The sequence below is a fragment of the Chrysochloris asiatica genome, unplaced genomic scaffold, assembly GCF_000296735.1.
Source record: "Chrysochloris asiatica unplaced genomic scaffold, ChrAsi1.0 scaffold00009, whole genome shotgun sequence".
NCBI lineage: Eukaryota > Metazoa > Chordata > Mammalia > Afrosoricida > Chrysochloridae > Chrysochloris > Chrysochloris asiatica.
In genome coordinates, this window is record NW_006408527.1 from 3,017,704 (window position 1) to 3,032,486 (window position 14,783).

Below are 14,783 nucleotides of genomic sequence, written 5' to 3' on the forward strand. Positions count from 1 at the left end.
GCTTTGGAATTCTCAGCATCAAGAATGACAAGCTCTTGATTTTCTTCTGACATTTGCAACTCCCTTTTAAGATTCTCAACTTTATCCTTTAACGAATCTGAATGACGTTCACTTTGTTTCAGTTTTTCTAAGATGTGGAGCTGCTTCTTCTCATCGTCCTCAATGCGGACTTTCAGTTTCTCAATGCCATTTCTCAGCTGGTGCACTTCATCTTGTGTTGAGCTCAGTCTCATCATAATCTCACTTTTCTCCATTAATGCAGCCTCCAAGGCCTTCGAGTGCACGACCTTTTGGTCTTCTGATTCACTTAGCTTGTTCTGCAAGTTTTCTAAGTTCGTCACAAGCAATTCTTTCTCTTTATTCAACTGCCCGATTTGGTTTTCCAGCTCACCTTTTACCAAAGACAGTGCCTGTAAATCATTTTCCAGACTCTGCAACTGTGCTTGGAGATCACCCTGCTCCTTTAACAGCTTGTTTGCATCACTGGACAAAGTTTGAAGTAGTGCTGTCTTCTCTTGTACTTCAGACTCCACAACTTGAACGTGATTCAGACATTCACCATGATGAGACTCAAGTTCTTGTATTTTTTCCTTCATCTTTTCACACATCTGTCTCAGTTCTTTGTTTTCTCTTGACACAGTATCTAATTCACCATGAAGTCCATTTCGCTCAGTTGTAACCACAGAAAGCTCTTTTTCAAGACAGGTTATAACTTTTAGCTTATTTTCATTGTCTTTTTCTAAATGCAACTTCTCTGTCTGAAATGTCTCTAAGTTCGATTTCATAGATAAGGTCTGATGCTCCATGCTAGCGTTCTCAGATTTGATTCTCTCCAGTTCATTTTCTGCATTAAGAAATTTCTGTTTCCAGTTGTCATTCGCCATGTGTACATTATCTGCAATAATTTCATTTGACAATTTATCTGTCATTTCTAAATTAGAATTGAATTCTTCCAAAGTTTTTGCTTTCTGAAATAACTCTGGGTTATCATGACAGAAGAATTCGAATTTTTCATGTAAATCTGACTTTTCTTTCCGAAGTTCCTCAACAGATTTTTCTAATTCAATGCATGCTTCAATCTTAGTATTTAGTTGCACTCTCTGTACACATACTTTTGAATCTAACTCTTTCACTTCATTTAGCAAAACTTCCAGTTTTTTGTCACGTTCCTCTATGATATGAAGTAATTTGAGGTTCTCATCTGAAGCTTCTTTTACCTGCAATTGAAGATTCTGAATAGTTAATTGATTCTCCAGAAAATCCATAGATACCAAAGCACTAGGATCAGAGAGAGACAATTCAGAAATGCGTTCTGAACAGCCCTGAGTTCTATCGTCCACTGGAGTCTCCCAGTCAGTTCCTGAGGAATGCTCCCCTGTTTGTTTGATTGCATCAGTCTCGAGATGGAGGTCTTGCTGAATATCTTTTTCACAAATCTGATGAATGTCACTCTTTGCAATTCTTCCTTTAGTTTTTGGAGTATATTCCTCTGATTCTTTTATGTCACAGCTCGCATTTCCACTCTGAATAGCCTAAAATTATAACAGGAAAGCATTTTTAAAAGCAAAAACAAAATAGAATAGATAGAAGACTTAATTATTACTTGCTAGAAACCAGGTTCCTGCCTCAGCTAAACACAATCTCTTACTGACTAAAGTCAAATGACATAATTTCCACCATACTGTCCTCTCTCCATTCAAATACCTACCACAAACATTCAGCAGGGCATTAAATGGGCATGACCTTTATCTTGGGTAAGGTACGTAGCATGAAGAAAAACCCACTTATTTTATCATCTAAATCACAATTAATCCAAATTTCATTTTTGTTGGTTTTGTTTTGCTAGGAATAATCTAGTTGTCCAAATATAAAATTTCTCTTTATGATCTTCAAATAAGAAGCAAATTCCTAACAAACTGTTTCCTAAGCATCGTCAACATTTATGATATTCGTTAATAAGAAAAATTAGTTAAGGTTCCATTACCAGATTTCCAGACCAAAGACTTAACCCACAGATCCAGGATCTGCTATCAATGTGTCTTAGAGACTCACTATTTCTCATCTGTAAAATGGGGATTTGCATGGCTACTATTATATGTCACCACCTCCAACCACCTGCCCTCTACACCTTACAGAGGCAGACAAAAGGAATCAAGAAAAATTTCAGTACTATACAGCATTGTTCATTATATTACTTATAATTATTAATTATACTGCTTATTCAATAAAGAAATGATCGATACCAGATCATATATTTGTATCATAGCAAATTGTTAAAAGAAAATTCTGTAGTAACGCATAAACGAGAATCTACATTTCTTTCATAACTATAATTCTGTAACATAAAAAAGTTCCGGAAGAGCCTGAGAGCTTAAATTTTACATCACATTATCATTCTTAAAGGAGCTCTGGTAGGATAGTGGTTACGAATCAGGCTGCTAACTTCAAGGTTGGCAGTTCAAAACTACCAGCTGTTCCGCGGGAGCAAGATGAGGTGTTCTGCTCCCGTAAAGATTTACAGCTTCGGAAACTATAAGTAGGGTCACTATGAGTCGGAACCGAATCCACAATACTTAACAACAACATCATTCATAAGCTCAAGTTCAATATTTAACTGTGCTTTATGAATTCACAAAGTGTAAAAACACATATATATCCTATTGACGGTCTTCGAATTCCAGTATAACAATTTTCTCCAGAAGACTTTAAAAACATCTTTATTAATTTACCATATAACAGTGTGGCGTTCCTGGGTGACACATATGGTTCAACATCTGGCTACCAATCAAAAAGTTAGAGGTTCTAATCCTCTCAAAGGCGCTTCAGAAAAAAGAGTTGAGTAGCATACATCAGAAAAATCAGTCAATGAAAACCCTCCAGTGCACAGTTTTACTCTGCCACACCTGGGGTTGTCATGAATTAGGAGATGACTAGATGGCAATGGGTTTGGAGATCCTGGGTGGCACAAGTGATTAAACATTCAACTATCAGCAAACATTTGGTGATTTGAACCCACCTGGGTAAACAGGTCTGCTGATCTGCCTCAGAAAGGACAGTCTTGAACACCCTATGCAGTTCTACTACTCTGCACACGTGGGGCTACCAGGAGTTAGAATCAACTCACAGGCAATTAACAGTAACAAGTCAAATCAATAAAACAGGCAACCAAAGTTTGCTTTTTTTTTTTAAAGTTCTTTCATTTTTCATAACTTGGTATATTTTGTTTTGATTTCTTTGAACGTACAAATATTTTCAACTTAAAATGTGTATTTCCATCTAGCACCCATGTATTATAAATGGAAATTATGTAAACAGAAGGTAATAAAACAGCATGTGAAGCCCATATACTTACATCTTCTATGTCAGTGCCGAGCAAGGACCGTGAGCTTAAGTCAAGACCTTGTAGCTGGAGTCGTGCGACTTCTAGCTCATGTGACAGATGTGCAGTCTGTTCTTTTTCTGCTGCCAACTTAGACTCCATCTCCATGGTCACACTTTGCAGCTTCTGTTGCCATTGTTCATTATCGGACAAACACTGCTTTCTAAGACAGTCAAGCTCCTTTCTTTCAGAACTTAGTAACTGTTCAAGCTCTTGGATTTCCTTATTTTTCATAATCCCTTGACTTTCAACTTCCTGCTCTAGCTGCTTGAGAGACTGCAGGTACATCTGACAGAGGGTCTCCAGTTCCTCAGTACTCCTCATGGGGGCAGATGACATTTGTTTCTTAGCCTGATTGCCCTCCTCCAGACTACTGCAGGATATTTCATCCACACTAGACTGGTTCACAGAAACATTCTCTTCCAAACTATTCAAAAGAGACATTTCTCCTGTCTGTTCCAAAGGATCTTTGCAAAAAGAGAATTCTCCAAAACTTTTAAGAATAGGGCTTTCAGTCCCACCAGAGAATGACAGTGACAGAAAACGGCCCTCCTCAGGTCTTAGCGACACCTCCTTCACCTGGTCATCTTGAACGTTTCTCAAATTCATTGCCAAGACCGAATTTTCAGCCTTTAGAGTGTCAACATAGGACTGTAGTTCTGCCATCTTTGAGCTCATGTGAAAATGCTGATCATGTAAGATTTTGTGTTCACTTTGTAAAGATGAGAATTTCTCCTGTAACTCAGCAAAATGCATCTGAACTTCTTTGTTTGACAATGTCAAGCTCTCATAGAAATTACTGTCATCCAAAGGCTCGGAGAGCAGAGACTTCTGTTCGTGTTGTTCACCAAATTTGCTTTCTGGCATCTGTTTCACTAACTCACCTTGGAGAAGACCATTTTCATCGTTTAAAATTTTAACATTATTGACAAGTTTCTCTACTTCTTCTGTCATTTTCTTAGTTGTTGTGATACATTCTGATCGTGAGTCATTCAGCTCAGATGTTAGCTCACACTTTTCAACCTGCAATATTTCACACATTTTCTCTAGCTCATTCAGCTTAGTCAATATTGTCTGTAAAGAACACGGTAGGTGTGCATTGTTATTTTGACTTGGTGACAACTCATGAAGTACTGAAATATATTTGTCTTCTGTATCTACTTTGCAGTCTGTAAGACCACTAATTTCTTGCAACTGAGAATCTTGTTGAAAACTTCCAGTCTCTAATTCTCCTCTAATCGTGTGTAATTCCTGCTGCAAGCATACCTTCTCCTTCTCACTCTCCTCAAGTCTTAGTTCCATAGTTCTTACCACAGCTTCTAGCTGTCCTAATCGTGCATTGTAACTGTCAGGAGATGCACCTTCAATGTCAAGATCCAACCGACGCTCAATATCATATGTATTTATCTTGCCCTCTTTTTCTTTCACAAAGTCACTGATTGGTTCTAATTCTAGATTCTGATGACCAGGCTCAGCCTTCTTCAGGTGCTCAATCTCTTCCAGCAAGGCATTCATTTCTTTTTGCAACCTATGCTGGTCTTCCTGTAAAGTAGTGATTTCTTGCTTTAAGACATCTTTCATATCCTTGGAACTGTTTTGGATGGCTGTAATCTCAGATCTCAGATTATGCTTCCCAGTCTCCAACTCTAGCATTAGGTTCTGGTTTCTTTCTTCTACTAATGCTAATTTCGTTGAGCGTGCTAGGTGTTCCTTTGCAAATGTTTCCTTTAGCTGTTCCAACTCATTTTTTCTATTCTCACAAACATTAGTGGATTCACTAAGCAAGCATTCTAACCTAGAGTTCTTCGCTTGCACTGCTTCGTAGTTTTCTCTAAGATCCTCAAGTGCACTTTCTGTCTCTTCACATCTTTGTAGTAAATTGAGTTTTTCTTGCTTGTATTGATTAGATAACTCTGAAATGCTTTTGTCTCTTTCATCTATGCAGTTAGAAAAGCTCTCACTTTTTTGTAGCAAGTTCATTTTCTCTTGATTTAAAGATGCATTCATTTCCCTAAGAATGTGATTCTCTTGGGTCAGCTCTTCAACTTCTTGTTTACTTAGAGAATAAACAGAGCTCAATTCCTTCTTCTCTGAGCTCAGGGTTTCAGACAAAAGTTGTAGTTCCTTTAGAGAGTCTTCAAGAACACCACTGCTCTCTTTTAATTCCTGATATTCCATTTGCTGAATTTCTAATTTTTCACTCAAAAGTTGCAGCTCTTTTTCCTTGTTCTCAAGGACAACTAAAGTTTCAGTAACAACATTCTGATGAACAGAAGCGTCTTCTTGTAACTTATTAATGCGTTGATTTGTCTCAACCACAAAACTTTGATGTATCTGTTCTGCTTTAATGAGATTTTCTTCTATTTCTCCTTTGATTTTCACCAATTCTTCACACTGCTTCTGCAGATCTGAGTTCATCTGCTTTTGAGTCTCTAATGAAAACTCAAGAGAAAGAACTTTGTTATGTAAAATGGCTGAATCTGTAGAACTTTGGTCTGCTTCTAAATGGCATTCGTTACTTTCAAAAGGCATGCTGCCTTGTTCTACAATTATCTTTGCAAAGCTATTTTCCATTGCAGGCTGCTGTTCACAAGCCAAAAAGCTTTTGTGATGATCCTCTGTCATCTGTGGAGAAGGATCTTTGGATTTTGAGAGCTCTCTGAAGCTCTCAAATTCAGCATGCAAATCTTGGTACCGCTGGTCTTTGTCTATTATATCACTTGACAGTAACTGAAGCTTGTGTTCTAGATCTTCAACTTGCCCAGTGAGCTGAGAAGTTTTCAAACACATATTTTCTATTTCTTTCTTGTATTTCTGATCTGAGAACTCAGCTTTCTGTTGTAGTTCTAGATAAACTTCTTTCTGTGCCTCTAGTTCAACACTCTTGCTGTCGATCACATTGTGAAGGTTTCTGATCTCAACACTTAAGTTTTCTCTTTCTATTTCCATTGTTTTTACTCTCTCATTATATTCTTGACTTTTTATTTGCTGAGTCTTGAGGCAAGTTTCCAAGTGATTCATTTTACTCTGCAAGGTTTCCTTTTCTGATTCTATCTGATTTAAAAGTTGTTCTCTTTCATTTTTCCAATGAGTAAGCAGAGTTTTCTCTTCTTTCAAGTCTTCACATTCTTTCTTTTTTAATTCAAAAGCACTTGATAAAGCTTGAAAATCTTTCTCTGCTCTGCTTAACTTTTCACTCAGTTGTTCAATGTGAAGTTCCCTTTTTTTCAAAAGGTCTTGAGAACAATCTCGCTGCTTTTCCAGATCAGCCAAGGTATGCTTCAGTTTCTCTAAAGTCAAGGAATTTTCTTGCCGATTTTTTTCTTGAAGATCTCTTAATATTGATTCCTGAGAAGTATTCTTAGCTAAACAACAACAACAACAAAAATAAGTAAGTATTTATTCTACAAGAATTCAAAACTATAAAACAATGTGTAAATATTGGCATTGTTACTTGAATAGTCTTCTGGAAAGGAGATCACCAGATAATTACCCAAGCTTAATGTAAGAAATTAGAAAAAATGGTAATTTGAAGGACAGCAATACACTGGTGAATTTTCTTTCCAAGAAGATTAATAAACTATGAAGGGACTTAGAAAAGGTTTGCTTCTTCAGAAATACCAATATCATTTGTTGAATGTAAAACTGATGATCCTCTTCATACAATTCACAATCAAAAGAATTTTAAATAGGGGGAAAATATTACATTACTTTTAACCCAATATTTCCATGAAACTTATAAAGCTTCCTCATACAAGTAATTGACCCCTTTTTTTCAGTATTTCTTCCTCTGTATGTGTACATATGTTATGTATATATTTGGGTTTTTTCCCCTTCATTTGAGATATCCCTTCAAAAAAAGAAAATAGAAAGAAAGAAAATAGAGGCAATAGAAGAATTGAAATTCAAATACCCCACGTTGCTCTCGACTAAGTTTAATGTTACAGAAAAGTCAGTAACAACTACTCCACCATTTTAACCAAAACTTCATAGAACTACACTTAAGCACAGAAGAGGAAGTAATGTTATCTATATATCAGCAACTCTTACAGCCTATAAGTGACTGACATTGAAAAAAGTTAACCATCAGCCCCCAGCCCCTTACAGTACAGGTCTATGAACATGAGATGGACAGGGAAACTTTTCCCAGTTCTATTACCACCTAATTTTCTGTCCTATAACTCACATCTATCCAGTGACACCTCCTAGTTAAAAATACCTACAAATGTTTCATTAAGCAGTGATAGGACGGGTTCAAAGACTTCAAATATCTTGAGGGAGAACTTCAGTACTAGATGATAAAGGTAACATGAATGATTATAATCTTAGATGTTCCATTAAGTGGAAAGCAAAACCTATTTTTAACCCATTAATTACAATTTACTGACTGAGAGTTGATAGTTGGGAGCCAGTTCTACAAGGGTTATAAAACCACGTTGCTTTTGAGAATCTCAAACAAAGACAGGAGTAACTAATGCTGAAAGATGACATTTCTACCCGTTATCATGGAAATTTAAATTAAGAAAAAAACATTCACAGAGAAATGTGAAATACATTCCACAGGTCAGTTAAAAGAAATACGAGATACGTAAATATCCCACACGACTAAAGTAAGGTATATGCCACAACTTGATTTTACAAAAATGTCAATACTACCCAAAGGAGTTCTGGTGTGGCACTGTGGATTAGTGTGCTGGACTGCAAGGTTACTTTGAACCACAAGGTTGGTGGTTCAAGCTCACCAGCTGCTCCTTGAAACCCCCATACAGGGTTCGCTATGGTTTGGAACCAAGTCAACGGCACTTAACAATAACCCAGAGCAATATATAGAAACGTAGCAATTCCTACAACAATCTATAACAAAATGGTACAACTCTTTTTTAGTATTATATGGAAAGAGATGCTGAGTAGTTAAACCTTTATTGAAGAACTAGTAAAACAAAGAGGCTTCACACTTCCCAATCTCAGAACCTACTATCCAATCATAGTAGTCAAAACAGCCCTGTACTGGTACAACAGACACTAGACCAAGTGAACAAACTTATCCATTGATGGACAGTTGATCTTTTTTTCCTTTAAAAAGGAAAAACACAGGTCTCTTAAAAAACTGGTGCTGGCAAAAGTGGTTACCCATTTGCAGAAAAATTAAACATGATCCACACCTTACACCATGTACGAAACTTAACTAAAATGGACCAAAAATCTAAAAATGTTAAATCTAAAACTAAGAAGTTTCAGGAAGATAGCACAGGGAACAAAGCAAGGAGACTTTACCTATGACATAAATATTCTATCAAACACAATTGATAATACACAAACACAGAAGATAATCTATACAACCTAAAACATAATCAAAAGACTTTACCAAATGAAAACTTACAGTCTGGGAAAAGATTTTTGACAATGACGTATCTGACAAGGCTCTACTCTCTAAAATACATAGAAAATTGCAACACTTCAAAAGCAAAAAGACAATTCAATCATAAAAAGGGCAAAAAACAATCCAGCAATCCAACTCATAAGCACATACCCTAAAGATATAAGAGCTGTGACACCAATAGACATATGCATACCCATGTTCATCCCAATATTATTCACACCAGTCAAATGATGGAAAACACATTAAGTGTCCACAAACAGATGAATGGATAAACAAAATGTGGCAGCTACAAGAGAATATACTGCACGATGATAAAGATAATGATGAATCAATCCTCTGTGAAACATCTCAAAACGTGGATGAATTTGGAAGCCATTATGCTGAATAAAGTAAGTCAATCAATCACAAAAGAATAGATATTGTAAGAAACCATCTTTATAAATAGTCAAAAATAGGTTTACACACAGAAAGCAATCCTTTGGTGATTAGGACAGGAATGGGAGGAGAAAGAAAAGAGAATCACTAAACAGTGGTTGGTTGTGGTGGTATGCCGTGGAGTCAGTTCTGACTCACAGAAACCCTATATAGGGTTTCCAAGGCTGCAAATCCTTATGGAAGCAGAGAACCCATTTTCTCCTGATAAACAGCTGGGAGTTTTGAACTGCTGTCAGATTAGCAGCCACTATGCTACTGTTCTTACTAAACAATAAGCACCTGGTAATTATGGTGAAGGCAGGGAAGGAAGACTCAAAATGAGCAAAATCAGCACAATGTGAACAAGGTAAATATATATATTTACCTTGTATATTGATATAACATGTTACAAAGCAATCCTTTGGTGATTAGGACATGAATGGGAGGAGAAAGAAAGGAGAAACACTAAACAGTGGATGTTGTTGGTGGTATGCCGTGGAGTCAGTTCCGACTCACAGCAACCCTGCAAAAGGTTTCCAAGATTTGTAAATCTTTGCGGAAGCAGAAATCTCATCTTTCTCCTGGCAAAAACTAATAACCACTGTGGTACCTTGAATTTACTTGTAATGGCTTTTCTATTCAACATCTTAATTCCCACCAAATAAGAGGCTGGGAATTGGTTAGTTTTGCCAGCCAGCTAGGTTTAAAAGGAACCATTCTAAAAGCAAAAACAGAGAATCCTAGGACCATCAAGCAAGAAGAGCATGAGTGGAGCATGAGATCCCTACCTGGAGAAGTAGTGATGTCAGAGGCATGACATGGCGGGACAGAGTAACGTTGGGCTCTAGGCCCATGAACCAAGTAGTTACTGAGTACCTACAGGTAGGAGGGTGGCTTGCAGAATGTGCCCTTTGGGCATTCAGACTGGCTAAAAGAGCTTTTTTAACACTTGACAGAACAGGGCAGAGGCCAAAGTGTGCCATGCTTGAGAAGCCAAATAGAAGAGTGAGGTAGGTCTGTAGTATGGTAGAGAAGAGGTGTTCCTGATTGGAAAACTGTTGCATGCTGAGTTGGGGTTTTTTTTTAATCCTGAATTGTACCCTATTCACTTCCCTAGTAAATCTGAGTACTGTGTGGCCATTGCAATGGATGATCAAACCGAGATATGAAGCAGTGCTGTGGGAGGCATGGCTGGTGTCAGAATAGAGGAAAGAAGGTTATAGGGTGTAGGTATGTCTGACCTCCACTTCACTGGAATCAGCCTTGAGCTGATTGAGTTTGACTCTCTCTTCCTCTTGTGAAGCCAGAGGCAGTCAGACATAGCTCCCACATGGTTTTTGCAACCACCAAAAATTTCTAAGTAGCTAGATAGATGTATATGCTACATAGATGTCAAAGGGTGCAGGGGAGGACATGCACATGCATATACAAGTATGTTGTTGTCGATTTTTAATCACAGCAATCGTATATAGGGTTTCCAAGAGTGGCTGGTGGATTTGAACTGTCGAACTTGCAGATGCCAGTCCAGTGCTTATCTTACAATGCCACACCAGGGCTTTTATACAGGTATAGTTGTAGGCATCTGTATATATAGATTATTTGTACGTTCTGCATTTATATTCATATGTAATATGTTGTTGTTGTTGTTGTTAAGTGCCGTCGAGTCGGTTCCGACCCATAGCGACCCTGTACAGGGTTTCCGAGGGTGTAAATCCTTACAGGAGTAGAAAGCCTCATCTTTCTCCCGCGGAGCGGCTGGTAGTTTCGAACCGCTGACCTTAAGGTTCGCAGCCCGATTCGTAACCACTACGCTACCAGAGCTCCTTATATGTAATATAGTAGAGTACATATAGCCACACTGCTGAAAATTTCTTATACATATATATCCAAACACCTCATGAGTTACTGGGTTATTGGCCACGAAGTTCAAGGACTATAGACTCGGGTGATATCTTGGTCATCTGATATAACAGTTCACAGAGATAATATTCTTCATCCTAGTTTGGTGAATACATCTGGGGTCTTAAAAGCTTGCAAGCAGCCATTAAGATACAACTATAACTACTGGTCTCTTCTCATGTGGAGCAAAGGAGCGTGAAGTAATCCACAGATAGTACAAACCACAGTCTCCTTTAATCTGAGAGCAGAGAACACCCTCCATCAAATAAGACTGGCCTAAAAATTCAACAGTAATGCCCACCCAAAAGGAATGTGCTCCTTTTAATAAATACTCAACTAAACGAGACCAAATGTCTTCACCTAAAACACAGTAAGATGTTCCAAAAGTAAAAACACACATACCACAAACAAACAAATGTGGAGCTAATGGTAGATTTATTTGGTGTATATAGCAAAATTCTTTGGTTTTGAAATGAGGAAATAAAATCAATCAAGTAAACCATCAAAAAACAGAGCTTAGACAAGATGCACTGAATATAGGGTTTTGTCCATTGGAAGAGACGTGGTAATGCATGAGGGGCTGGCCTCTTGGATGCAAAGTGACACAACTTGAGACACAAAAGAACACTGTTCTCGTTCCAAGAGACAGCACTGATCTTTTTGGTCTTGGTGTGGAAAATACTTACCACTCTAGTTTCAAAGTGCTGGAAACCAGGTATTTTGAGACTCAAATATTCTGATAAAAACATATCTAACCATCACACTAGAAACTAAAAAGTTGCAGACAAAATAAACTCTTTGTCCACATTGAAGACATGCATCTTTCTAGATGACTATATGGAAAAATGCAAATTTTCTCTACAGTGCTCAAGCCATTCACCCTTCTTCATCCTGGGAACAGCAGCTGAGAGAACTCGAAAACACTAGTTTACCTCTCATTTCTTCTGCAAAATTCTGACTCTGATTCAAACACTGTTTGACCTTCTTGAGTTCTTCCTCCAAGTGGCAGACTTCTCGGGCCCTCTGCTCAGACTGACTCTTAAGGAGGCTGCTTTCCTTCCTCATTTCCTAAAATAAATTATTAAAGTTGGTTATAAACAAAATAAATGCTCAAGTGAATTGGAACTTCATCCTTATTAAGGATCCCTAATGAAATCGTTTGTACATCTCACTAGGGGAAGAACCACCCTTTGCCCTAAGTACTTGCTTATTTAATCATTTACTTCATTACACACTGACAGAGCCAAGCAAGTTCAATCCCTGTGGAAAGGATATATATAGATAGATTGTTCATTTAGTATACAGTTTCATCAAAAATACCAAAGTTCCCTCATTGACAAGTGGTTAAAATTTTTAAATCTTACAGAAACCACTGAGACCCATCTTCTGAAATCCTACTTCACCATTACAAAAGAGATGGCCCTAGCAGTGCTGTGCTGGAAAGCTGCCTTCAATTATGAGTCTGGTTACTACCAGCAGATGGGTATATGTGTCACAAAGCCAAATTCAAGGAGAGAGAAATCTGGCTAATAGAAAGTACTTGAAAACTTGCTGGCAGTTGTGCTATTCATGTATATAAATTCATTTTATCATTAAATAAGACATCCTGTTGTCATTATATCCCTGTCTTCTTTGTCCTAATCCCGCTCTCTTCCACTAGTTAAACTGACCCTCTGTGGGATTCATACATCAAACAGAACTAGACGGCAGGTTGACTGATCTCAACATTGACAAGTTAAAGGTCACACCAGTCAGTGTTAAATTCTGCAGAGTGATCATTAAGGTGCAACAATGTTATTGATCTAAATTAGCATCATTAAACCACAGAAACTTTAATCACTTATTTGTTCTTCAGGCTCAGACAATTACCACTGAAATGAGATCACAGACGTGAAAGGAGAAACACCTTAAAGCACTTTAACAAGGGTAATGGAGCATTTATTAGTACTATTGCATCCCAAAATTTAGCTTTCGCCAGACCTCCATGATCAATGTTAAGATCAGTTGAATGAGTTTAGCATGAACAAGTCACCAGAATTTAACCACCTGAGTTGATTTAGCATTTTTATTTTGCAACTTATAAAATGGTTTCTAGCACCAAAAGGTCTGAAGAAAAAAACCCACAAGATTTTACAGCCTCTGAAATCCTATGAGACAGTTCTACTCTGTCCTACAGGGTTCCTTGTTCTTGTTGTTGCTAAGACCTATGGTGTCGGTTCCAAATCATAACAACACTGTATGGGTTTGAGAAGTGGCTGGTGAGCTTGAACTATTGAAATTACAGTTCAAACTGATCTTGCAGTCCAACACATTAACCCACAGTGCCTTATAGGGTCCTTATTAATCATAATCAATTCAACAGCAGTGAGTTACCCTAAAAAGAAAGATCAAATCAAGTAACACATTTGGAGGCTTGGCAAGAAAGCTGGGAAGATCCTGTGTACCACCACTTAGTACAATACCCCAATGGAAGGAAACAGGGGAAAGAGAATACCAGAGAGAAAGGGGCAGGACTTAGGTTTATGCATCTGTCAGTATCTCTCAGTATCTGACCATAACTGGAGACATTTAACTGACAAGTAAGCTTATTGGAAAGATGAGAATGTCTTTATCTCTTGTGGCATTAGCTCCATAAGTATTTGTTTACGACGAAGAAATGGTCAGCCAATCCTGGAACCCAGAAGATTTATAATGTTATAGTTATGACCAGCCCAAGAATTTCTAAAGGCCAGAATTGAGCAAATGAGCATCTGTAAATGAATCTGTAAGCTGCCAGCCATCAGCAATTCGTTTTCCAGGAGGCTATAGGCAAAGCACTCAAGACTTGAATGGTAGCTCATTATCAACATCAAGTTAAGCATACAAGGACATATTCTCCTAGGCATCTCTTGCTTCCTTCCTCACATGATTTGTAAAACTGGGCACTACTCTGGAAAAACACAACAACATTCCCTATAACCATAAGCCAGTATTGGAGCTTAGCAAGTGCTTCCACCCAGATCAACTTCAGTTTAGGAGCAGCAAGGGAAGCATCATTTCCTAGGGCCAGACAAAATAAATTTCAGTTACTGTGTGGCATCTCACGATCCCATCCATGAATTAAGCTTAATACGTCCCCTGCTGGGATAAAGCCTGTATCGTGGAAAAGAGATGATGCTAAGGATATGCTTTCCCCTTTTCACCAATCATTCTTGCCTGCCAGACCAAAGTCCTTAGAGGACCTAGTGCAGAACATACCCCTAACTTGGAAAGGACCCCAAGCCTGTGCTTCCTGATCTTGACTGTTAATGGTGGTATTTTATTGCCCAAATCCAATGCTACTTACTGGGCTGGCACCGACAGCTGGATGAGGAGCTTGTCTAGTTTACTCCATTCACTTTGATACTAAATGTTAACTTTACCCATGATTGAGCCATTAAATCACATTTCCAGCACTGATCATTTCTCATTGTAAGCAGCATATTAGTTTACTGAACACGAACAAGGAAAATTTCAATACAACTGTCACACTATTTCAGCATCCAAAACCTGTAAGCGTGCTAGACTTGTTTGGACTTACTTATAATTAGATAAAGAACGTCACCCAGAGTGATAGACTAGCACAGGAGAAATTTTCAACATTAAAAATCTCAAGTGCAGTCACCTGCCTCCCTCATCACGTTCTGTGTGTCTCTGGGTAGCAGTTAACAATGGTAGCATCTAAAGGCCATT

At 38.0% G+C, this 14,783-nt stretch overlaps 1 protein-coding gene across 1 annotated transcript in view; it reads right to left on the reverse strand.

Moving 5' to 3' along the window:
• The window catches only part of CENPF (centromere protein F, 350/400kDa), a 65,728-nt gene that overhangs the window by 26,307 nt on the left and 24,638 nt on the right, over positions 1–14,783 (reverse strand). Inside the window, exons 10-12 of the mRNA XM_006834192.1 lie at positions 12,005–12,140; positions 3,353–6,744; positions 3–1,532 (exon numbers count right to left, since the gene is read on the reverse strand). Coding sequence (XP_006834255.1) covers positions 3–1,532; positions 3,353–6,744; positions 12,005–12,140 — 5,058 coding nt within the window. The remainder of the gene's footprint in view (positions 1–2; positions 1,533–3,352; positions 6,745–12,004; positions 12,141–14,783) is intronic.